Here is a 25,244-nt window from a genome sequence, read left to right as displayed (position 1 = left end):
TATAAAAACAGAGGAAAGAGAATATTACATGTTAGTATTGGACACAAAGGACACCTGGGGCTTGCTTTGGCTCCAGAATTTTTTTAAAAACTCAGGAAATGAAGAGAGATAGGCAGATCTTTCTCTGAGAGGGCTGCCCTGCTGTAGGGATTATTCTCCTGGGACAAAGTCTTGCTTTTGAAAGCTGGCCTTGGGAAGCAGCAACAGGAAATGCAGAAAGGAATAAATCTGTCAGACTCATTTTCCTTTCTGTTTTACAGTGGAGTTGTTTTTGTTTTCTTCCCCCTCCCCTTGGATGAAAGCCAAATTTCCCTGTGGCTGGTACGAATCCCTTAACCAGAAACAGTGAGGGGCCGGTTGGGGGGCAGCGATGGAGAACCACAAGGCTCTCCCAGTCCTGGCTGAGACACAATTTTCTCTAACCATAGTGATGAGGGGAATTTCAGACTTTTAAAACATGGTTACTTCCTTAACCAGCATTTCTATCATACTTTTTACCATGTTATTATAAACTAATATCATTTTGTTCAAATTTTGAAATATATATTATATAAGTTATAAATATTTTAAATATATATTATAATATATATGAATATTCTATAATATTTTATGTATATTTCAAAATTTGAACAAAATTAAATTATATACATAATTATATGATACACATATAATGAAGAAATACACAATAATGAAGAATATTCTTTGGGCTATGTATTCATTACCTTATACACATCAACACTAGTCAAAAACAATTCTAGAAGGTATTTAGATCACCTTTTTAAAACGGAGAAAACTGGATTAATGAGGGAATAAGACTGGATAAAGTCTGTAAAAGTACTGGGGAGGTGGGATTCCACGAAGCCCTTTAAGATGCAAGTGCATTTCTTTTCTCTCCATCAGTGGTTTCTAAATGGGCCTCCAAGGAGCTCTTGGAGCTGCCCTGCTGGGGGAGGTCAAGTGAGGGTTCAGCTCACCCCATCGTGACCCCTCCCCTCCAGAACACCACCAAGGTTTACCTGTTTTATTTGTTTATGCTTCTGTGTGACATTTTGAAGGATAATGGATTCCAAGTCCTCTCTCGTCTCCTGTTTTAAGACCTCTGTGCTACCCCATGCTTAGCAATAATTTAGGTAGTTTCAACATGGAGCAGATCTTTGCCTTTTACAGAATGACTCTTTGATGCTTGTCTCATTTGTTAGTGACCCTGTGGTCATTTGAAATTTTGCTGAAGCACAAATCTGAACTTCAGTGCTGGGAGGCTGCTTGGGAGCTAGTCAATTAGCTTAGTGAGAGAGCCTGCTTTAAAACACAGACCTGCAGCTCATCTTGGCTTTGCTGTTTATGGTAAGCTGGGCAGATGGTATCATCTTGGTTTTAGGTCAGGGGTTGGCAAACTTTTTCTATAAAGCACCAGATAGTAAATATTTTACGTTTGGCAGGCCACACAGGATCATGATTGAATCTTCTCCCCACACACCCTTTTTTTTACAACCTCTAAAAATATAAAAAATATTTTTATGTGGAGAGAGTTCTTAAAAAAATAGTCCAAGGGGGCTGTATTTGGCCCATGGGCATGGCTTGTCAACCCCCCTTTTTGGTAATACTATCCTTACTTTTAACATTAAGCATTATAGCTCAGAGAGGGGAAGTAATTAACCCAGGTCACACAGCTCATCACTGTACCTTATGTTATAATCTATTTCTTAAAAGATTTCCTTTCACATTCCTCAGAAAAGTAGAAACAACAGTTTTTTTTGTTGTTGTTGTTTGTTTTTGGTTTTCATTATCATTTTCCTTGAACCTCTTACTACAAGAAACATATCCATGAGAATGGCCCCATTTCTTAGAATCGTGATGAAAAACTAATATGAAACAGAACACAGAACCCAGGTTTGGTACCAGAATTTTGGTCTTGCAGGTGTCAGGCAACGACACTGATTCTAACAAACATCTCATACCTGGGAATAAAGTCACTTTTAAGTAAACTGCATTCAGTTAACACATACTTTTGTTCACCAACCCTTAAAAACAAATTTAACAACATCAAACAAAAATTCCAGGCAAGGAGGTTCAGGGAGGAGCACGACACCTGGGAGCCTCCCTGAAACACCAGCCTCTAGCCTAAGCTTCAGAGTTTTTGTAGGTCACTTGTTCCCTCCCCTGGAAGCAGGGATGAGATGACGAGGGAACTGAGGCTCCTTCCTGAACCTGGTGGCTGATTCGGTTCTCTGTAAGTGGGAGACAGTACTGCTCAGGGGTGCAAAGCCTGCCTGGCCTATGCCCGCTTCCTGGGTCTATATTACTTCACCGTTGTGTCACTGGGCAAGTTACTGAATCTAAATATTCTCAATGTCTTCTCCTATGTACCTGGGACCACGGCAGCATATCCCTCACATACTATGTGGATTCAATGAGATAATATACGTAAAGCAGTCAGCAGCAAGTGTGCGCAAGTGTCAGTGCCTGTCTTTGCCGTTGCCACCGCTTCTTCCCAACAGGTACACTAGCAGGCCTCCCGGGCTGGCCCGCTTCAGACAGGCTTTTCAGCTGTCCTGTCTGCTTGACTTCCAAATACGGCTTCATCCCTTTATCACCATTGTTGGTTTATTGTTTTTGGATTTTCCAACCTCCATATTCTGGGATCTCAAGACCAGACTGATGTCCTTTATTCCCAGTCCCAGTTCCTGCACTCCCAGAGGGAGTTAATGAAATTGAATTAAGTTAATATTTAGGTTAATTAAACAACCTAAGAACATGTCGTCAGGCTCCGCTAGGACACACATGCGTAGAATATGCATATGCCGCATAGAATGGCATAAGTGATAGAGGACATGGGAAGATTGTCCTAGAAATGAGATGTGTGGTAGATTGACACTGGGCAAAATTGGAAGACTGACGGTAAGAGGCCGTGTTAGTAATTTAGATTCCAGAGCAGGGTTCCCCAGCCTGCCAAATCCTAAGCATCACCTCGGGTGTTTGGAACCTACAGATCCCCAGGCTGCAGCACAGACCTACTGAACTGGAGTCTGGAAGAGGAGAGCCTGGAATCTTTAGTTTTAAGAAGTCTCTCCAGTGAGTCTTCAGATGAGAAGTTTTGGAAATACTGTGGCAACGCAAATGCTAATGTATTCAGACAGAGAAGCAGGGATGAGAACTGTTCCCATTAACTTTTAGGAGAAACAGCTGCTACCTCAGAGGCCTTCAGGTGAAGCAGGTGCTTGGAGGCCCTTCTGGATGCCTGGAAGCTGCAGGACCCTGTAAGAGGCAAATTTGCTCTTCTGTTCTCTGGGTGAATATAATCTCTTTCTCTGTATATTTGGAGTATTGTGGTTTCAATCCCTGCTATACATTAGAAGCACCTGGGAAACTTAAAACACAGTAATTCCTGGACTCCATTCCAGACCAATTAATCAGAACCTTTTCAATTGGGACCCTGGCTTTTTTTTTTTTTTTAATTCCTTAGTCATTCAGATGTGCCCAGAATAGAGAATTACTGCCTCAAGCACCTTGTGTGTACCTCTTGTATTCTAGGTATTATTTTTATTTTCAAAATAAACTTTATTAAGAATTTTACATGCACTCTGTTCTAGTTGTTTTTATACCCCAATTATCTTTTAAAGGTTCAAAACATATGCTTTGGTTCATACCAGCTTGGGGATGGGTATAACCGTGAGAAGAGTAGGTGCTTGGTTTTCTCTCCCTGTATCGTGATTATACAACAAGGCTTAAGATAGTGTCTTGGAACTGTTTTTATTTTTATCTTTTTTGTTTTTTTTGCGGTACGCGGGCCTCTCACTGCTGTAGCCTCTCCCGTTGCGGAGCACAGGCTCCGGACGCGCAGGCTCAGTGGCCATGGCTCACGGGCCCAGGCGCTCCGCGGCATGTGGGATCTTCCCGGACCGGGGCATGAACCCGTGTTCTCTGCATCGGCAGGCGGACTCTCAACCACTGCGCCACCAGGGAAGCCCTTGGAACTGTTTTTAAAACAGAAAAGCCCTTTGCTCAGAATAACCAGAAGCTGTACATATAAACCTCACCTGTCTGGGTCCTCACAGTGGTTGCTGCGGAGTTGCAAGAGGGCCCCCGTGGGGCCTTGAAAAGCCCTGTTTGAAGGAACAGTTGGACACAGGAAAGCTCTCAGCCCGACCCAAATCCTCTTCTGCGAAGAGTCCCAGACTGTAGGGAGTAGTATTCCTTAATGCGTGTTGCCTCCCAGGGGCTCTGGCCATGCTTCTGGGAGAGTCCAGCTCTGATGAATCACTGGCCACTGCTGTTGGTCTCTATCCTGTTTTCCACTTTGTAGCTCCAAGTCCTGTGAGGCATTCCGGTTGGTTAAGTGATGACTAAAGATGTCATAACAATTAAACCGTGAAGGCTTTTATGAAATCCACACCTTGAAAAAGTAAGCCCCCCGAATGGTTATGTCCTTTTAAAATGATAGAACCTTTGAAATATCAAAATGGCTGGAGACTTGACTTTTTCCTTCCTTTCCTATTGACTGTTTACTTTAATCTTATACATTCAGATTGTCTTATTGATTTCTAAAATACTAGGTATTTTGAAGCAAAGAATGTAATTATTCTCAAAGGTTAGGTGGCACCTATAAGCATGTTCTTTGGAAGGCTGGAAATATGAACACCAAATCCACGTTAACTGAAGAAACAGGAGCCACTGGGTTAATAAAACCAATGTCAAAGAGGTTAATACCACCTCCGCCAGCAGATTCACACATCTGCTTAATGGACCAGGGCTGGCAACTGTCACACTGAGACAAAGCAGAAACAATATGTACATTTCAAATTGAATGTTTTGACCATAAAACTTACAGTTGAAGCAACTTTCTATTTACTATCACTAATAGTGTAGCTTCCCTTTGTCCTTCCCGCCAAAATAGGCTCCACCGCGAGGAGTCAATGGTTTTTTGTCAATAATTTTCTTTTATAATGATTGTGTTTCAGCTGCCAGTTGTAGCTACTTTAACATCCTTTATGTCCCATGTTGTTCCTTATTTTCTGAGGTGATGAGGCAATGACTTTGTTTATGCTGATTTGAGAAAAGCTAGGACACGTGTTGGTATTGTTATTCAGTAGTACAACATTCATTAACCGTCCGATGAAAATCAGCTTATGAAAAACAGGAGGTTACATGTTTCAGATGTTGAATCAGGCAATCAACCTTTCACAGATCCAAATGGAAAGTACATTATGATTTCATGCTTCACTTTTTCTCTCACTTCCTATAGCTTTAAATTTTTAAAAATGAAACTTCAAATGCTGTTTTGTGTCCTACTGGTAAGTTTTTGTAGTAATTAGTCCCAGCATGACAGTTTCCTTTGTTTTCCGGTGTGCAGGCCTGCTTCTACTTTACAGCCAGGTGTAGCTTGGCTAGGTGGAGGTGGGGCCTGCGTTGGGCTCCTCGGAGACCCCTTACTTCCAACGTGGGGTGGAAGGCATGTAGATGGCGTGGATGTTCTGTGAGAAAGGCTGGTAACCTTGCCAGGAATGTGGATGCAGTAGGGGAGGGGAGTGGGGGGAGGTAATCTTGAAACTAAAGGCTGCCGAGTGGACCACTTGGCCTGGAAATCAAAGCCCCATCTCAGGAGGGATGTTCAGCTGAGAAAAGGGCTCGGGCTGATGTTGCTAAATCAGCAGGGAGGGCTGCAGAGTCCTGAGGGAACGCAGAGAGTGGATGTCAGCAGGGTGAGTCTGACCTGGTGCATAAAATACACCCTCACCTCTGAGGTCGGTAAGGACCCAGGGATACCCCAGTGTCACCAGAAGAATGCAATTTTCTTTACTGCATCCCAAGATGCCACCTTGGGGAAGAGGAGGGAGGGGAGGGAAACATTCTGAAAGACTGAGTTTATCTGAGGAGAACTACTGCAAACCAAAAGCAGGCTGCTTAATGAGAAGTGACTGGATATTATTTTTCAGCGAGTTTAAAGTTCTCCTTTACCCATAAAGAGGATGGGGGTTGGTAAGCTAGATTAGATAACAGAAAAATATAGAAACTATATTTTCTTTGTATATCTCAGTGTAGTGTGAATAAATTGTGCCCCACTTACAGATACATAATTTGTCAAACGGAAAGAAGTGACCTTATAAATTTGTTTCAAGAACAGATAAAGATTGGTATTACTCAGAGGTGATGACTTGGTAACTCAGGAAGTTCTTAAGATGCTGTATTTTCGCACCTTTCAATTTATTCATTTTAGAGATTGTAACAGATATTGAGACATGGAATGTATTATCCAGCCCCTTCCTTTTGCTCCTTCTCATGTCTCTCCAAGTGTTCTTCATCTCCGTCCCTTGCTCAGAGAGTGGTATGTCATTAAGCATGGGAAACAGGCTTTCCACTGCAGTGACCACATCGTGGGGCCTCAAAGGAAAAGTTCCTTTTGAACACACTTAATAAATGACTCTCTGAGGCAGGACATCAGGAAAGATCCCACATATGTAACAGCAGATGATAAATTCTGGTAATTTACATCCATAGGTCACTCTAAGGACATTTCTGATTTATGACTTTGAACTGAGAAAAATCTAACTCAATTCAGAATCTTAGGCAAAAAAGCACAGAAGTAGCGCTCATGTCTGCCATCTGGTGGAAATAAGAGGGAAGTACAAGCCATACCTTTAGGACTGAATGCAATTAAGAATGTAAACAGTCTTCCTGATGCCTCTTGTTAAAATAAAATTCTTAAAGTCAGAGAAAAACAATTCCTTGAATTCTAAGTTTTGAAATGTAAGAATCGCCCTCATAGGATTTTTTTTTTGCAGCTGATTTTTTTTTTTTAATTAATGTACGTTTGGTACTTGAAAACAGGAGGGGCTGGAGTTAATATCAATAAAATAAGGATAAGAATGATACTATCATGCTGGTATTTTCTTCTTTACAATTAAATTCTCTTTTGATGAAAATGTGTGGGAGTCAACTTAAAGAAGCAGAAATTTCCCTGAGGTTTAGAGTAAGGTTTGGGATTACAGAGCAATGAAATTCAGGGTCAGAGAGGGTGGCCATCATAATTTTGGTGTTCCTGGGACTGAGGGCTTTCCCAGAATGTAGGACTTTCCGTGCCACAACGAGGAAAGTCCCAGGCAAACTGGGATAGTCGGTCACCCTGGTACATTTTACCAAAAGAAGCTGTTTGGAAGTGGTGGTTTCAAACTGCATAAGGCAAAGTTGGCAAAGGGTATTTGCAAATATTTTCTACTCTTTCTTTTCACTTAATCTGTGTTAATTCTCAGCAGGTCTGTGCTTTTGTAAGATTACAAGAGAGCCACTTTCTGATACACTGGGAAGGTGGAGGCAAACTTTCTATACAGGGGCATCTGGTGCTGACTCGGCATTCCTCTATTTTCTGGAAGAGTTTGTATAGGATTGGTATTATTTTCTCCTTAACTTTTTTTTTTTGGTTTTATTTTCCTCCTTAACTTTTTCACACAATTAATCAGTGAAGCAATCTAGGCCACTGAGCTTTGATACACCAATGAGCTTTGGTAGTTTGTATCATCCAAACAATTTGTCCATCTTAATTCTTGAATTTATTGGCATAAGTTGTAAATCAACTATACTTCAATAAAAGAGAATATAATACAATATTATTAACAACAATCACCATGCTGCACATTAGGTCCATGGAACTTATTTATCTTATAACTGGAAGTTTGTACCTTTTGACCACCTTCACCCATTTTCCCAGTCCCCGTCTCCCGCTTAGCCCCAGTTGTCTCTGGCAACTACCAATCTGATCTCTGTTTCTGTGAGTTTGGTTACTTTAGATTCCACATACAAGTGAGATCACACAGTATTTATCTTTCTCTGTCTGACTTATTTCACTTAGCATAATGCCCTCAAGGTCCATCCAATGTTGTTGCACATGGCAGGATTTTCTTCTTTTTTATGGTTGAATAATAATATTCCTGTGTGTGTGTGTGTGTGTGTGTGTGTGTGTATACATACCACGTTTTCTTTATCCATTCATCCATCAGTGGACACTTAGGGGTATTTCTGTAGCTTGGCTATTGTAAATAATGCTGCAATGAACATGGGAGTGTGGATATCTTTTCAAGATCCTGTTTCATTTCCTTTGGATATATAGTCAGAAGTAGACTTTCTGGATCATGTGGTACATATATTTTTAATTTTTTGAGGAAACTTCATACCGTTTTCCATGACTGTACCAATTTACACTTCCACCAATAGTGCACAAGGGTTCCCTTTTCTCCACAACCTTGCCAGCAATTGTTATCTCTTGTCTTTTTGATAGTAGCCATTCTAACAGGTGTGAGGTGATATCTCACTGTGGTTTTGATTTGCATTTCCTGCTGATTAATGATGCTCAGCATCTTTTCATGTATCTGTTGGCCATCTGTATGTCTTCTTTGGAAAAATGTTTTCATGGTCCTTTATCCATTTTTAAGTTGGATTTTTTTTTTTTTTTGCTATTGAGTTGTATGAATTCCTTATATATATTTGGATATTAACCTCTTATTAGATATGTGGTTTGCAAATATTTTCTCCTGTTTTGTAGGCTGCCTTTTCATTTTGTTGATCATTTGTTTTACTGTGCAGAAGCTTTTAAGTTTGATGTAGCCACTTGTTTGTTTTTGCTTTTGTTGCTTGTGCCTTAGGTGTTATATACAAAAAAAAGATCATTGCCAAGTCCAATATCAAGGAGTTTTTCCCCAAATTTTCTTCTAAGAGTTTGTGGTTTCAGTTCAGTTCTCCACTGAATATTTTTGGCTCCCTTATCAAACATCACTAGACTGGTTTCAGGTCTTACGTTTAAGTCTGTAATCCATTTTAAGTTAATTTTTGTGGGGGGTGTAAGATAGGGGTCCAATTTCATTCTTCTGCATGTGGTTATCCAGTTTTCCCAGCACCACTTATTGAAGGTATTATACTGTCCCCACTGAGTATTCTTGGCTCCCTTGTCAAATACTAGTTGACTGTATATGTGGATCTTATTTCTGGGCTCTTTATTCTTTTCAGTTAGTCTATATGTCTTTTTAAATGCCAGTACCATACTGTTTTGATTACTATAGCTTCATAGTATAGTTTGAAATCAGGAAGTGTGATGCCTTTAGCTTTGTTTACTTTCTCAGGATTGCTTTGACTATTTAGGGTCTTTTGTGGTTCCATATGTATTTTAATAATAATAATTCTTCCAATCCATGAACATGGGATATCTTTCCATTTGTTTGTGTCTTCTTCAATTTCTTTCATCCAAGTCTTGTAGTTTTGAGTGTGGAGTTTTTCACCTCCTTGGTTAAGTTTATTCCTAAATATTTTATTGTTTTTGATGCTATTGTAAATGGGATCATTTCCTTTATTTCTTTTTCACATAGTTCATTGTTAATGTATAGAAATGCTACTGATTTTTGTATGTTAATTTTACATCCTGCAACTTTACTGAATTTGTTGATTATATCTAACAGTTTTTTGGTGGAGTCTTTAGGATTTTCTGTATATAAAACTGTGTCATCTGCAAATAGAGACAACTTTACTTCTTCCTTTCCAATTCTGATGCATTTCATTTCTTTTTCTTACCTCATTGCTCTGGCTAGGACTTCCAGTTCTATGTTGAATAGAAGTGGTGGAAGTGGACACCCTTGTCTTGTTCCTGATCTTAGGGGAAAAGCTTTCAATCTTTCATCAGAGAGTATGATGTTAGCTGTAGGCTTGTCATATATGGTCTTTATTATGTTGAGAAATGCTTCTTCTCTACTCAATTTGTTGAGCATTTTTTGATCATGAAAGGATGTTGTATTTTGTCAAATGCCTCTTCTGCATCTACTGAGATGATCATATAATATTTATCTTTTAGTCTATTAACCTGGTGTATCACATTTATCGATTTGCATATACTGAACCATCCTTGCATCCCAGGGATAAATCCCACTTAGTCATTTAATGTACTACTGAATTCGGCTTGCCAATATTTTGTTGAGAATTTTTGCATCTATATTCATCAAGGATATTGATCTGTAGTTTTCTTGTAGTCTTCTTTTCCTTATCTGGCTTTGGTATGAAGGTAATGCTGGCCTTGTGAAAGAAGTTTGGGAGTATTTCCTCCTCTTCAATTTTTTGGAAGAGTTTGAGAATAATTGGCATTAATTCTTTTTTAAATGTTTGGTGGAATTCATCAGTGAAACTAACTGGTCCTTGGCTTTTTTTCTTGTTGTTGGTAGATTTTTGATTATTGATTTTATTTCCTTACTTGCTAATGTCTCTTCAGATTTTTTGTTCTCTTATGATTTAGTTGGTAGGTTGTATGTTTCTAGGAATTTATTTCTTCCACGTTATCCAATTTGTTGACGTATAACTGTTTATAGTTATTTCTTATAACTACTATGTATAATCTTTGTATTTCTGAGGTGAAAATTGGAATGTCTCCTCTTTCACTTCTGATTTTTTTAAATTTAATTTTATTCATTTTTTTTACACAGCAGGTTGTTTTATTTTGAATTTTATTTTATTTATTTTTTTATACATCTGATTCTTATTAGTTATCCATTATATACATATTAGTGTATATATGTCAATCCCAATCACCCAATTCATCACACCACCACCACCCCTGCCATGTTTCCCTCTTGGTGTCCATACATTTGTTCTCTACATCTGTGCCTCTATTTCTGCCTTGCAAACTGGTTCATCTGTACCATTTTTCTACATTTCACATATATGCATTAATATACGATATTTGTTTTTCTCTTTCTGACTTACTTCACTCTGTATGACAGTCTCTAGGTCCATCCATGTCTCTACAAATGACCCAATTTTGTTCCTTTTTATGGCTGAGTAATATTCCATTGTATATATGTACCACATCTTTATCCATTCATCTGTCGATGGGCATTTAGGTTGTTTCCATGACCTGACTATTGTAAATAGTGTTGCAATGAACGTTGGGGTGCATGTGTCATTTTGAATTATGGTTTTCTCTGGGTATATGCCCAGTAGTGGTATTGATGGGTCATATGGTAATTCTATTTTTAGTTTTTTAAGGAACCTCCATAGTGGCTGTATCAATTTACATTCCCACCAACAGTGCAAGAGGGTTCCCTTTTCTCCAAACGCTCTCCAGCATTTATTTGTAGATTTTCTGATGACGCCCATTCTCACTGGTGTGAGGTAATACCTCATTGTAGTTTTGATTTGCATTTCTCTAATAATTAGTGATGTTGAGCAGCTTTTCATGTGCTTCTTGGCCATCTGTATGTCTTCTTTGGAGAGATGTCTATTTAGGTCTTCTGCCCATTTTTTGATTGGGTTGTTTGTTTTTTGATATCGACCTGCATGAGCTGTTTGTATATTTTGGAGATTAATCCTTTGTATGTTGATTTGTTTGCAAATGTTTTCTCCCATTCTGAGGGGTGTCTTTTCATCTTGTTTATAGTTTCCTTTGCTGTGCAAAAGCTTTTAAGTTTCATTAGGTCTCATTTGTTTATTTTTGTTTTTATTTCCATTACTCTAGGGGGTGTATCAAAAAAGATCTTGCTGTGATTTATGTCAAAGTGTATTCTTCCTATGTTTTCCTCTAAGAATTTTATACTATCTGGTCTTACATTTAGGTCTTCAATCCATTTGGAGGTTATTTATTTTTTTTTGCGGCACGCGGGCCTCTCACTGTTGTGGCCTCTCCCATTGAGGGGCACAGGCTCCAGACACACAGGCTCAGTGGCCATGGCTCACGGACCCAGCCGCTCCGTGGCACGTGGCATCTTCCCAGACTGGGGCACGAACCCGCGTCCCCTGCATTGGCAGGCGGACTATCAACCACTGCGCCACCAGGGAAGCCCTTGGAGGTTATTTTTGTGTATGGTGTTAGGGAGTGTTCTAATTTCATTCTTTTAGATGTAGCTGTCCAGTTTTCCCAGCACCATTTATTGAAGAGACTGTCTTTTCTCCATTGTATATTCTTGCCTCCTTTTACATAGATTAGTTGACCATAGGTGTGTGGGTATAACTCTGGGCTTATCCTGTTCCGTTGATCTATATTTCTGTGTTTGTGCCAGTACCATATTGCCTTGATTACTGTAGCACTGTAGTATAGTGTGAAGTCAGGGAGTCTGATTACTCCAGCTCCATTTTTTCCCTCAAGATTGCTTTGGCTATTCGGGGTCTTTTGTGTCTCCATACAAATTTTAAGATTTTTTGTTCTAGTTGTGTAAAAAATGCCATTGATAATTTGACAGGGATTGCATTGAATCTGTGGATTGCTTTGGGTAGTATAGTCATTTTCACAATATTGATTGTTCCAATCCAAGAACATGGTATATCTCTCCATCTGTATGTATCATCTTTAATTTTTTTTATCAGTGTCTTATAGTATTCTGCATAGAGGTCTTTTGTCTCCTTAGGCAGGTTTATTCTTAGGTATTTTATTCTTTTTTGTTGCAGTGGTAAATGGGAGTGTTTCCTTAATTTCTCTTTCTGATCTTTTCTCGTTAGTGTATAGCAATGCAAGAGATTTCTGTGCATTAATTTTGTATCCTGCTACATTACCAAATTCATTGACTAGCTGTAGTAGTTTTCTGGTGGCATCTTTACCATTCTCTATGTATAGTATCATGTCATCTGCAAACAGTGACAGTTTTACTCCTTTTTTTCCAAATTTGTATTCCTTTTATTTCTTTTTCTTCTCTGATTGCCGTGGCTAGGACTTCCAAAACTATGTTGAATAATAGTGGCAAGAGTGGACATCCTTGTGTTTTTCCTGATCTTAGAGGAAATGCTTTCAGTTTTTCACCATTCAGAATGATGTTTGCTGTGGGTTTGTCATATATGGCCTTTATTATGTTGAGGTATGTTCCCTCTATGCCCAATTTCTGGAGAGTTTTTATCATAAATGGGTGCTGATTTTTGTTAAAAGCTTTTCTGCATCTATTGAGATGATCATATGGTTTTTAGTCTTCAATTTGTTAATATGGTGTATCACATTGATTGATTTGCATATATTGAAGAATCCTTGCATCCCTGGGATAAATCTCACTTGATCATGGTGTATGATCCTTTTAATGTGTTGTTGAATTCTGTTTGCTAGTACTTTGTTGAGGATTTTTGCATCTATATTCATCAATGGTATTGGTCTGTAATTTTCTTTTTTTGTAGCATCTTTGTCTGGCTTTGGTATCAGGGTGACGGTGGCCTCATAGAATGAGTTTGGGAGTATTCCTTCCTCTGCAATTTTTTGTAAGAGTTTGAGAAGGATGGGTGTTAGCTTTTCTCTAAATGTTTGATAGAATTCACCAGTGAAGCCATGTGGTCCTGGACTTTTGTGTGTTGGAAGATATTTTATCCCAGTTTCAATTTCATTACTTGTGATAGGTCTGTTTATATTTTCTGTTTCTTCCTGGTTCAGTCTTGGAAGGTTATACCTTCCTAAGAATTTGTCCATTTCTTCCAGGTTGTCCATTTTATTGGCATAGAGTTGCATGTAGTAGTCTCTTAGGATGCTTTGTATTTCTGCAGTGTCTGTTGTAACTTCTCCTTTTTCATTTTTAATTTTAATGATTTGAATCCTCTCCCTCTTTTTCTTGATGAGGTTTATCAATGTTGTTTATCTTCTCAAAGAACCAGCTTTTAGTTTCATTGATCTTTGCTATTGTTTCCTTCATTTCTTTTTCATTTATTTCTGATCTGATCTTTATGATTTCTTTCCTTCCACTAACTTTGGGTTTTGTTTGTTCTTCTTTCTCTAGTTCCTTTAGGTGTAAGGTTAGAGTGTTTATTTGAGATGTTTGTTGTTTCTTACGGTAGGATTGTATTGGTATAAACTTCCTTCTTAGAACTGGTTTTGCTGCATCCTATAGGTTTTGGGTCATCTTGTTTTCATTTTCATTTGCCTCTAGGTAATTTTTGATTTCCTCTTTGATTTCTTCAGTGATCTCTTGGTTATTTAGAAATATATTGTTTAGCCTCCATGTGTTTGTGTTTTTTACGTTTTTTTCCCTGTAATTGATTTCATATGTCATAGTGTTTGGTCGGCAAAGATGTCATAGTGTTTGGTCGGCAAAGATGCTTGATATGATTTTAATTTTTTAAAATTTACTGAGGCTCGATTGGTGATACAAGATGTGATCTATCCTGGAGAATGTTCTGTGTGCACTTGAGAAGAAAGTGTAATCTGCTGTTTTTGGATGGATTGTCCTTTAAATATCAATTAAATCTATCTGGTCGATTGTGTCATTTAAAGCTTTTTTTTCTTATTAATTTTCTCTCTGGATGATCTGTTCATTGGTGTAAGTGAGGTGTTAAAGTCCCCCAGTATTATTGTGTTACTGTGGATTTCCTCTTTTATAGCTTTTAGTAGTTGTCTTATGTATTGAGGTGCTCCTATGTTGGGTGGATAAATATTTACAATTTTTATATCTTCTTCTTGGATTGAGCCCTTGATCATTATGTAGTGTCCTTCCTTGTCTCTTGTAACATTCTTTATTTTAAAGTCTATTTTATCTGATATGAGTATTGCTACTCCAGCTTTCTTTTGATTTCCATTTGCATGGAATATCTTTTTCCATCCCCTCACTTTCAGTCTGAATGTGTCCCTAGCTCTGAAATGGGTCTCTTGTAGACAGCATATGTATGGGTCTTGTTTTTGTATCCATTCAGCAAGACTGTGTCTTTTGGTTGGAGCATTTAATCCATTCACCTTTAAGGTAATTATCAATATGTATGTTCCTATTACCATTTTCTTAATTGTTTTGTGTTTGTTCTTATAGGTCCTTTTCTTCTCTTGTATTTCCCACTTAGAGAAGTTCCTTTAGCATTTGTTGTAGAGCTGGTTTGGTGGTGCTGAATTATCTCAGCTTTTGCTTGTCTGTAAACCTTTTGATTTCTCCATCAAATCTCAATGAGATCTTTGTTGGGTAGAGTAATCCTGGTTTTAGGTTGTTCCCTTTCATCACTTTAAATATGTCATGCCACTCCCTTCTGGCCTGTAGAGTTTCTGCTGAGAAATCAGCTGTTAACCTTATGGGAGTTCCCTTGTATGTTATTTGTCATTTTCCCCTTGCTTTGTTTTTAATTTTTACCAATTTGATTACTATGTGTCTCGGCATGCTTCTCCGTGGGTTTATCCTGTATGGGACCCTCTGTGCTTCCTGGACATGGGTGGCTATTTCCTTTCCCATGGTAGGGAAGTTTTTGGCTACAATCTCTTCAAATATTTTCTCAGTTCCTTTCTCTCTCTCTTCTCCTTCTGGAACCCCTATAAAGTGAATGTTGTTGAGTTTAATGTTGTCTCAGAGGTCTCTTAGGCTGTCTTCATTTCTTTTCATCTTTTTTTCTTTATTCTTTTCCACAGCAGTGAATTCCACCATTCTGTCTTCCAGGTCACTTATCCGTTCTTCTGCCTCAGTTATTCTGCTATTGGTTCCTTATCGTGTAGTTTTCATTTCAGTTATTGTATTGTTCATCTCTGTTTGTGTGTTCTTTAATTCTTCTAGGTCTTTGTTAAACATTTCTTGCATCTTCTCGATCTTTGCCTCCATTCTTTTTCCGAGGTCCTGGATCATCTTCACTATCATTATTCTGAATTCTTTTTCTGGAAGGTTGCCTAACTCCTCTTCATTTCGTTGTTTTTCTGGGGTTTTATCTTGTTCCTTCATCTGGTACATAGCCTTTTCATCTTGTCTATCTTTCTGTGAATGTGGTTTTTGTTCCACAGGCTGCAGGATTGTAGTTCTTCTTGCTTCTGCTGTCTGCCCTCTGGTGGATTAGGCTATCTAAAAGCTTGTAGAAGTTTCCTGATGGGAGGGACTGGTGGTGGGTAGAGCTGGGTGTTGCTCTGGTGGCAGAGCTCAGTAAAACTTTAATCTGCTTTTCTGCTGATGGGTGGGTCTGGGTTCCCTCCCTGTTGGTTGTTTGGCCTAAGGCAACCCAACACTGGAGCCTACCCAGGCTCTTTGGTGGGGTTAATGGCGGACTCTCGGAGGGCTCATGCCAAGGAGTACTTCCCAGAAGTTCTGCTGCCAGTGTCCTTTTCCTCACAGTGAGACACAGCCATCCCCCGCCTCTGCAGGAAAGCCTCCAACACTAGCAGGTAGGTCTGGTTCAGTCTCCTATGGGGTCACTGCTCCTTCCCCTGGGTCCCGATGTACACACTGTTTTCTGTGTGTCCTCCAAGAGTGGAGTCTCTGTTTCCCTCAGTCCTGTTGAGGTCCTGTAATCAAATCCCGCTAGCCTTCAAAGTCTGATTCTCTAGGAATTCCTCCTCCCGTTGCCGTGGGCCTGACGTGGGGCTCAGAATCTTCACTCCAGTGGGTGGAGTTCTGTGGTATAAGTGTCCTCCAGTTTGTGAGTCACCCATCCAGCAGTTATGGAATTTGATTTTATTGTGATTGCACCCCTCCTACTGTCTCATTATGGCTTCTCCTTTGTCTTTGGGTGTGGGGTATCTTTTTTGGTCAGTTCCAGTGTCTTCCTGTCGATGATTGTTCAGCAGTTAGTTGTGATTCCAGTGCTCTTGCAAGAGGCAGTGAGAGCACCTTTTTTTGTTTTTTTAATGGTGTCCCATAAGCCCTGTAGGCTTTCTTCATTCCTTTCTATTCTGTTTTCTTTCTGCTCCTCTGATTGGATAATTTCAATTGATTTGTCTTGGAGCTCACTGATTCTTACTTCTGCTTGATCAATTAGTTCTTAAACCTCTCTATTGAATTCTTCAGTTATTGTATTCTTCAGCTTCAAAATTTCTGTTTGGTTCTTTTTTGTTTCCTATCTCTTTGTTGAACTTCTCATTTTGTTTTTATCTCCTGATATCATTAAGTTGTTTATCTGTGTTCTCTTAAACCTCTCTGAGCATCTTTAGAACAATTATTTTGAATTCTTTTTTGGGCAATTCCTGGATCTCTATTTCTTTGGGGCCAGTTACTGGGGGTTTCTATTCTCCTTTGGTGGAGTTATATTACTCTGATTCTTCATGATCCTTGTAGCCTTGCATAGGTGTCTGTGAATTTGAAGAAGCAGTCACCTCTTCTAGACTTTGTTGACTGACTTTGATAAGGGAAGACTCACCTACAGCAGGGGCATGGTGGAGCATGATGTAGTGCTGCAGGGCACCAAGTGCAGGGATGTGTCATGGCACCAGGTCACTGGGGTCCACAACATCGACAATTATGTAGTCCTTGGTGAACACTGGAGGGGGTCCTCAGTGGCTGCATGGTCTCTTGGGATCCTTAGTGTCACCCTTAGGTCCAGCACGTAGGGACCAGGCAGCAGTGGTGGCTGGAGTCAGTGGTGTGCACACACTTGGCTACAGGGGCCAACTGCAGGTGCCTGTGTAGATGGTGGGGTCCAGGGCAGACAGCAAGGGCCAAGGCCAACTGCAGGTGCACTGGCAGGTGTGGGGGCCCTGGTTGTCACTAGGTACTACCATGGCTGCTGGGTCTCATGATGAGCACATGGCAGTAGAGGCTGGTGATGGGGGCCAGGCTGGGGTGTGCAGATCCACAGCTGGAGGGAATAGCTGGAGGTAAGTGCAGTGGTTCAGGCCAGTGACAGAAAACAGGGCCTGATTCAGGCCCAAAACAGCTGTGGAAGCCTTGGATGTCAGCATCCTCTGGATGTGCACAGCAGTGGAGGCCAGTGAGAGGTATCAGGCTGGTGGCATGCAAGTGTACAGCTGCATTGGCAAAAACTGCTGGGCTTATCTGCAGAGCAAATCACTGGGAAACACAATGACTTCTTTTGCATGGCTGCTATTGGTGTACCCTGCTTTTCTTCCTTTTCCTAACTCATATATATATATCTCAGCTTTGCTGGTCTGGGTGGGGTGAAACTGAAACAGGACATTTGTGCAGTGTCCTGAAAGCCTGATGAAGCTCATTGGTCATCCTGCTTATCTTTCCCAGTGAGGGGAACTCTTTCTCACTGGAGAATTCCCTCTTGGCACTAAGAAATGCCAGTTTGGGGGATGGGGCAATGCAGGCAAAATAAAGCTGTCTTCTTTCCCTTTATGTGTGGCCATTCTCAGTTTTTTTTTTTTTTTTTTTGGTTCCACTGTGTTGTTGAAGTTTCTTAAGTGGACTCCAGAGCTCTCCCAGCGCTGTTTTTATTCATGGATAGCTGCCTAACTGTTGATCTTTGTTGGGGGATGGAGGCTGGGCTTTCTTTGCTGCCATTTTGGTGACATCATCTCATGCTGACCATTTTCCCCAGTTTTTTCAGTGCCATCGTTTCCCTGCCAATTTGAAATAGTACCTTTACTGTATAACAAATTCTTAGATGTGTTTGGACCTCTTTCAGACATTTCTTTTCCGTTCAGTTGCTGTGCTTGCTTGGTTATGCTTCAGTATCTCACTTTTAATTATTATTACATTATTACATTTAAATAATATTTATGTTTTAGTATCTTTATGGCTAGTCTTCCCCTTTTCTTCTTTTTCAGAATTATCCTGTCTGTTTAATATTTCCCATTTGAATTTAGAATCAGCTTGTCTGGTTAAAAGAAATTGCTTTGATACTTTTAATAGGATTATGTTAAATTCACAGGTATATCATCTTCACAATATTGAATCTTGCTGTCAAAAAGTATGACTTTCCAGCTATTCAAGTCTTCTTTTAGGCCTTCATAGCATTTAAAACATTTAACCATGTACATCTTGCACACTGAAAAAAGTGTATTTATATTGTAAAATGGCTCTATTTGGTTGTTGGTTTTATAAATGAGCTACTAATTTCTGTATATTAATATTGCATTTAGTCACTTTGCTGAATTTTCTTGCTCCAAATAGCTTTTTAGTGAATTCTCCTAGGTTCTCCAAGTATATGATCCTACCGTATACAAATGACTTAACCTCTTCCTTTCCATTTTATGTACTTTAGGTAACTTTCTCTTCTCTAATTGCTTTGGCTAATATGTTCAGAAAAATGTTGAATAGTGGTGGGGATGATGGAGATCCGAGTTTTGTTTTTGCTTTTAATGGGTTACTTCTTAGGTTTCCTCATTAAGCATGGCACTAGCTTTGGAATTGGATGTATATATTTTATTATGTTAAGGAAGTGTCTATATATTTCTATTTTGTTAAGAGCTTAATTTTGAAGAGCAGATGTTGAAGCATAAAAACTAACAGACTTTTTTGGAGAATGATGCTTAAATAATAAAAAAATTGGAAAATATTAATATAGTTGATTAGACTAAAATTAAAAACCTCTGTTCTTCAAAAGAAACCATACAGAGAATTAAAAGACAAACCACAAACCAGGAGAAAACATTTGACATAGAGGAATTGCATGTAGAATATATAAAGTCCTCCTACAAATTAATATTTTTCCCATATGAACTCTATACATTAATAGTCTTATAACCCAATTGAAAAATAGGCAAAACACATACACAGATGGATGTTGAATTTTATCAAATGCCTTTGCAGCATAATTGGAGATGATCCCTGATAATTTCTTAATACTATATATATATATATATGACTAACTATATGTATTTTATTCCTAGAATAAATCCCACTCATTCATTTAATATAATTTAAGATTCTGTTTGCTGATATTTTAATTAGGCAATTTGTGTTTTGTATTTTTTTTAACATCTTTATTGGAGAATAATTGCTTTAAAGTGGTGTATTAGTTTCTGCTTTATAACAAAGTGACTCAGCTATACATATACATATATCCCCATATCTCCTCCCTCTTGCATCTTCCTCCCACCCTCCCTATCCCACCCCTCTAGGTGCTCACAAAGCACTGAGCTGATCTCCCTGTGCTATGAGGCTGCTTCCTGCTCGCTATCTATTTTACGTTTGGTAGTGTATATAAGTCTATGCCACTCTCACACTTTGTCTCAGCTTACCTTTCACCCTCCCCGTATCCTCAAGTCCATTTTCTACGTCTGCATCTTTATTCCCGTCCTGCCCCTAGGTTCTTCATAACCTTTCTTTTTTTTTTAAATTCCATATATATGTGTTAGCATACGGTATTTTTTTTCTCTTTCTGACTTACTTCACTCTGTAGGACAGACTCTATGTCCATCCACCTCACTACAAATAACTCAATTCCGTTTCTTTATATGGTTGAGTAATATTCCATTTTATATATGTGCCACATCTTCTTTATCCATTCATCTGTCAATGCACACTTAGGTTGCTTCCATGTCCTGTCTTTTGTAAATAGAGCTGCAATGAACATTGTGGTACATGACTCTTTTTGAATTATGGTTTTCTCAGGGTATAAGCCCAGTAGTGGGATTGCTGGGTCATATGGTAGTTCTACTTTTAGTCTTTTAAGGAACCTCCATACAGTTCTCCATAGTGGCTGTATCAATTTACATTCCCACCAACAGTGCAAGAGGGTTCCCTTTTCTCCACACCCTCTCCAGCATTTATTGTTTGTAGATTTTTTGATGATGGCCATTCTGACTGGTGTGAGGTGATACCTCATTGTAGTTTTGATTTGCATTTCTCTAATGATTAGTGATGTTAAGCATTCTTTCATGTGTTTGTTGGCAATCTGTATATTTTCTCTGGAGAAATGTCTATTTAGGTCTTCTGCCCATTTTTGGATTGGGTTGTTTGTTTTTTTGATATTGAGCTGCATAAGTTGCTTGTAAATTTTGGAGATTAATCCTTTGTCAGTTGTTTCATTTGCAAATATTTTCTCCCATTCTGAGGGTTGTCTTTTCATCTTATTTATGGTTTCCTTTGCTGTGCAAAAGCTTTTAAGTTTCATTAGGTCCTATTTGTTTATTTTTGTTTTTATTTCCATTTCTCTAGGAGGTGGGTAAAAAAGGATCATTCTGTGATTTATGTCATAAAGTGTTCTGCCTATGTTTTCCACTACCTAGGAATAAACCTACCTAAGGAGACAAAAGACCTGTATGCAGAAAACTATAAGACACTGCTGAAAGAAATTAAAGATGATACAAAAAGATGGAAAGATATACCATGTTCTTGGATTGGAAGTATCAACACTGTGAAAATGACTATACTACCCAAAGCAATCTAAAGATTCAATGCAATCCCTATCAAACTACCAATGGCATTTTTCACAAATCTAGAACAAAAATTTTCACAATTTGTATGGAAACACAAAAGACCCCAAATAGCCAAAGCAATCTTGAGAAAGGAAAACGGAGCTGGAGGAATCAGACTCCTGGACTTCAGACTATACTACAAAGCTACAGCAATCAAGACAGTATGGTACTGGCAGAAAAACAGAACTATAGATCAGTGGAACAGGATCGAAAGCCCAGAGATAAACCCATGCACATATGGTCACCTTATTTTTGATAAAAGAGGCAAGAATATACAATGGAGAAAAGACAGCCTCTTCAATAACTGGTGCTGGGAAAACCGGACAGCTACATGTAAAAGAATGAAATTAGAACATTCCCTAACACCATACACAAAAATAAACCCAAAATGGATTAAAGACCTAAATGTAAGGCCAGACACTGTGTTTTGTACTTTTTTTGTGTGCTGTCTTCATCGGGTTTAAGTATTACTGCAATGTTTTATTTATATTGATTTTTGTCTATTCAGTAGTTTAAGTAGCATTGGAATTATTTGCCTTTAAAAATTTGGTTTCCTCTGGGCTTCCCTGGTGGTGCAGTGGTTGAGAGTCTGCCTGCCGATGCAGGGGACATGGCTTTGTGTCCCAGTATGGGAAGATCCCACATGCTCTGGAGTGGCTAGGCCCATGAGCCATGGCCGCTGAGCCTGCGCATCTGGAGCCTGTGCTCCACAATGGGAGAGGCCACAACAGTGAGAGGCCCACGTACTACAAAAAAAAAAAAAAAAAAATTTGGTTTCCTCTATGAAACAATCTGAAAAGGTACTTTTATAGGTGGTAGTTTTGTGTATGTGTGTGTGTGTGTTGTGTGACATGCGTGTATGTGTGGGGGTGATGAGGGGATGGTAGTGAGTAACTCTGACAATGTTTTCTATTTCTTCTAACTTAATTTGTCTTTAAGTTTTCCATCTATTTTTAGTATTGGTTTTGTAAATTATATTTCTTAAAAATTACCTAATATCCACTGCTGCTTCCCTCCTATGTCTTCACTCTGCTAATAGCCTTCTTAGTTCTCCCTCCCAAGTACAGAGGGGTATGCTGACAGGGAAACACTTTATAGGCTATACATTTTATCAATTATATCCAACTGACACACAAACGTTGCATATATGCTTTTAGCAATAGACTTAAAGCCATCAGTGACATACATCATAAGTAGTTGTACTCTGTGAGAACTTCACTAGACAATTTTTGCCGTCTTGAACATTGGGGTCAAAAATATGTTTAGTAGTAAAACAATAGCTTTCTATTAGAATTCTTTAAATTTCTTATCAATATTTCCCTCTGAGGTGCCTCAGGGGCCTTCTGGAAAACTCAAAGTTAGCTAGAGAAAGAAACTTACAATCTCTTATCAAAAGCAGCTCAATACCAGGAAAAAGTTGTTCTCTTAACAGAGAGAGAAAACCAAATTCCAGTCTTATACCAGCTACTATTAATAACAAAATTCATTTATCTAATTAAATTAAATCCAATTTTAATCAATCCTGACAACATACAAAATTATTTTCTCAAAGTTCCTTTTTCACAAGTCATTTATCACTTTCTATATCCATATTAATTTGTCCCATTTTTTTTTCCATCCAGAAACAACCAACTGTAAACCAAAATTATTCTCCTTTTATCCCTCAACAAAAATATTTCCATTCTTTATACCTTCTCTCGCCAATAACACACAGCCTACTTGCTTTACACACTAAAATGCTTCCTTTATCATTTTTAGTAGATTTAATTACATATTACAATTTTTAACCTTTAAAAGACCTTAACAAAACCAACAAACAAGTAATTGAACTGTTATATTAGCATTTTCTTATTGGCAAACTTAAGAACATATTCCATAACCTCTAAAAACATACATTTTTCTCATAGCACAATTTCTCTTTAATGTGGTATAAGATGTCTGTTTAATAAACCTAAACATCTTTAGTTTTTTTCTTTTTTCATAGGAAGACAAAATCAGGTAAAATTAGACTTGTCTGGCAATCAAACTTCCAGTATATTATATTAAAAATGATTCAGACCTTGAAGAGGTTGAGAATGGATTTGAGGACACTGTGGGGGGAAGGGGAGGCTGGGACATAGTGAGAGAGTAGCATTGACATATATATATACACTACCAAATGTAAAATGGATGGCTAGTGGGGAGCTGCTGCATAGCACAGGGAGATCAGCTCGGTGCTTTGTGATGGATAGGGAGGGTGGGAGGGAGGCTCAAGAGGGAGGGGATATGGGGATATATGTATGTGTATAGCTGATTCACTTTGTTGTACAGCAGAAACTAACACAAAGATATAAAGCAATCATACTCCAATAAAGATGTATAAAAAATGATTCAGACCTTTAATAAATCTCATCATTTAACTTAATTTAGCAAAACTCTAAAGTTTCAAATTACCAAAAATCTGTAAAAACTATTTTTAAGTAGACATCCCTGAAACACGATTTTTCCAAAATGTTCACCCAAAAGTTTTTATCCCATTTATGACAACATCACACATATGTATATATCCAGACAGAGATCTCATAGTTTCATCTTAGAAGCCTTTTTTCTCTCTTTTTTTTTTTTTGTCTTGAAGTTCTACTAATTAACCCAAGGCTGAAAATCTCAGGCAAAGTGGACTGTGTTTGTATTTCAAGAACATTGTAAGAGTTAACTTCAAGTTTTCTCCTAGGCATATTTTTGTTCTCTCAAGGTCAGAATTCTGAAAAAAGTATTTTAATCAAGCCAGCTTTCTCTAACTGCATACGCAAAAAGAACCAGTTTTGGAGTTTCAAAGTTTCATCTTAACCAATTTTCTCCAGAGTCTGAAGACTACTGTTGCCATACACTGTTAAAAAATCATCTTTCTTTTCTTAGTCATAGGTTCATAGCTAAAATTTTTCTTAATGAATTGAACCTGAATTTCCCATTTTACAGAAGGCAACAAGAATACCAATCACACAAATGAAATACACACTCACACACCAGAAGACAGAACTGCCACAAATCCACTGAGAGGATGAGCGATACAGACTCTCAAACACTTCCCCACCACAAACGGTCCTTTATGGCAGACCCACATCAGAACCAATTGGCAAAATGCCCAAATGACACTCAGTGCTCACATATGGTCCTCAACGTCAGACATACGTCAAAACCAAATGGCAAAATGCCCAAATAGCACTTTGTGCTCAGAAACGGTCCTCAATGTCAGAGACACATCAGAACTAATTGGCAAAACGCCCAAATGACACTAAAGCTCACAACGGTCCTCAGCGGCAGACAGACAACAGAACCAATTGGCAAAATGCCCAAATAGCACTTCATGCTCAAAAGAGAAGTTTGCCCAGCTGCATACCGGTGGACTTACTTGGTCTTGGAGCCGTTAGCTTGTCCAGACGCATCTTTCCATTCCACCAAGGAAAAGCGTAAGTTGGCAGCCAGTGCTGAGCAGGGGAGAAACAGGGAGGATCCCTGAAACAAACGGTATCAACAGCTGCTAGGAACGTCCCCCAAATCTTCCTCGCAGGGCCAGATAGCCAGGAACAGCGGCTCACCGCAACCATCCCGGTGCGTTGTCATGGCTGGCCGGTGGCCCTGCTTGGGAAAACCCCTGGGGAGCCAGATATCGCGAGAGCGCAGCCTCACCTTGGGCGCAAAAAACTGCTTGCCGCTCAAAAGCCAGCATGCTTGGAGGAAAGGAAAGTTTGCTTTATTTCGGAGTCTGGCAACCTGGGAGGGCTGGTGCGGACTCATGTCCAAAGGCTGACTCCTCCCCTCCCCCCACCACAATCAGGGGGCAAGAGATTTTATAGATGGAGGGAGGGGGCTACATGCAGAAACAGCACAGTCAGCTCTGACAGTCATCTTGAAATTTGTCATGCAGTGGTCTGATCAGTGTCATCTTGATTGTTTTAAGTACAGTTAGTCTTCAGTTCCAGGGTCAGTTTGTTCGCATTTCTTTGAGGCCAGTTCTTGGAATTGTGGCAGCTTGTGTCATGGCTACAGTCTGGTCAGCATGTAGTTGACTTCTTTCACCTGGTGAGGCTTTCAGTATCTACAAAACAGCTTAAAGGATATGGCTCAGAATATTAACTATAGCCCTCGAGGAGGTCCTTGACTTTGCTTAATGACTAAACTATTATTATTTGATCTCCTCTGACTGTTTTCCTTTGTTTATGCATTTTCTCACTTCTCTGATTAAACTTATTAATCTGGCTAAAGTTTTTCAACAGAC

The 25,244-nt window shown here is 39.0% G+C and overlaps 1 protein-coding gene across 1 annotated transcript in view; it reads right to left on the bottom strand.

The window, feature by feature from the left end:
- DCLK2 (doublecortin like kinase 2) overlaps nucleotides 1-24,598 on the bottom strand; it is a 278,173-nt gene extending 253,575 nt beyond the window's left edge. The window contains exon 1 of the mRNA XM_049709072.1: nucleotides 24,378-24,598. Within this exon, the coding sequence (XP_049565029.1) occupies nucleotides 24,378-24,573 (196 nt within the window). The 5' untranslated portion in view covers nucleotides 24,574-24,598. The remainder of the gene's footprint in view (nucleotides 1-24,377) is intronic.
- Between the last annotated feature and the right edge of the window lie 646 nt (nucleotides 24,599-25,244).

This window comes from Orcinus orca, chromosome 4 (genome assembly GCF_937001465.1).
Source record: "Orcinus orca chromosome 4, mOrcOrc1.1, whole genome shotgun sequence".
In the NCBI taxonomy this organism is placed as follows: Eukaryota; Metazoa; Chordata; class Mammalia; order Artiodactyla; family Delphinidae; genus Orcinus; species Orcinus orca.
The sequence above is the reverse complement of the archived record's forward strand: the minus strand, read 5'-3'. Positions and strand labels throughout refer to the sequence as shown.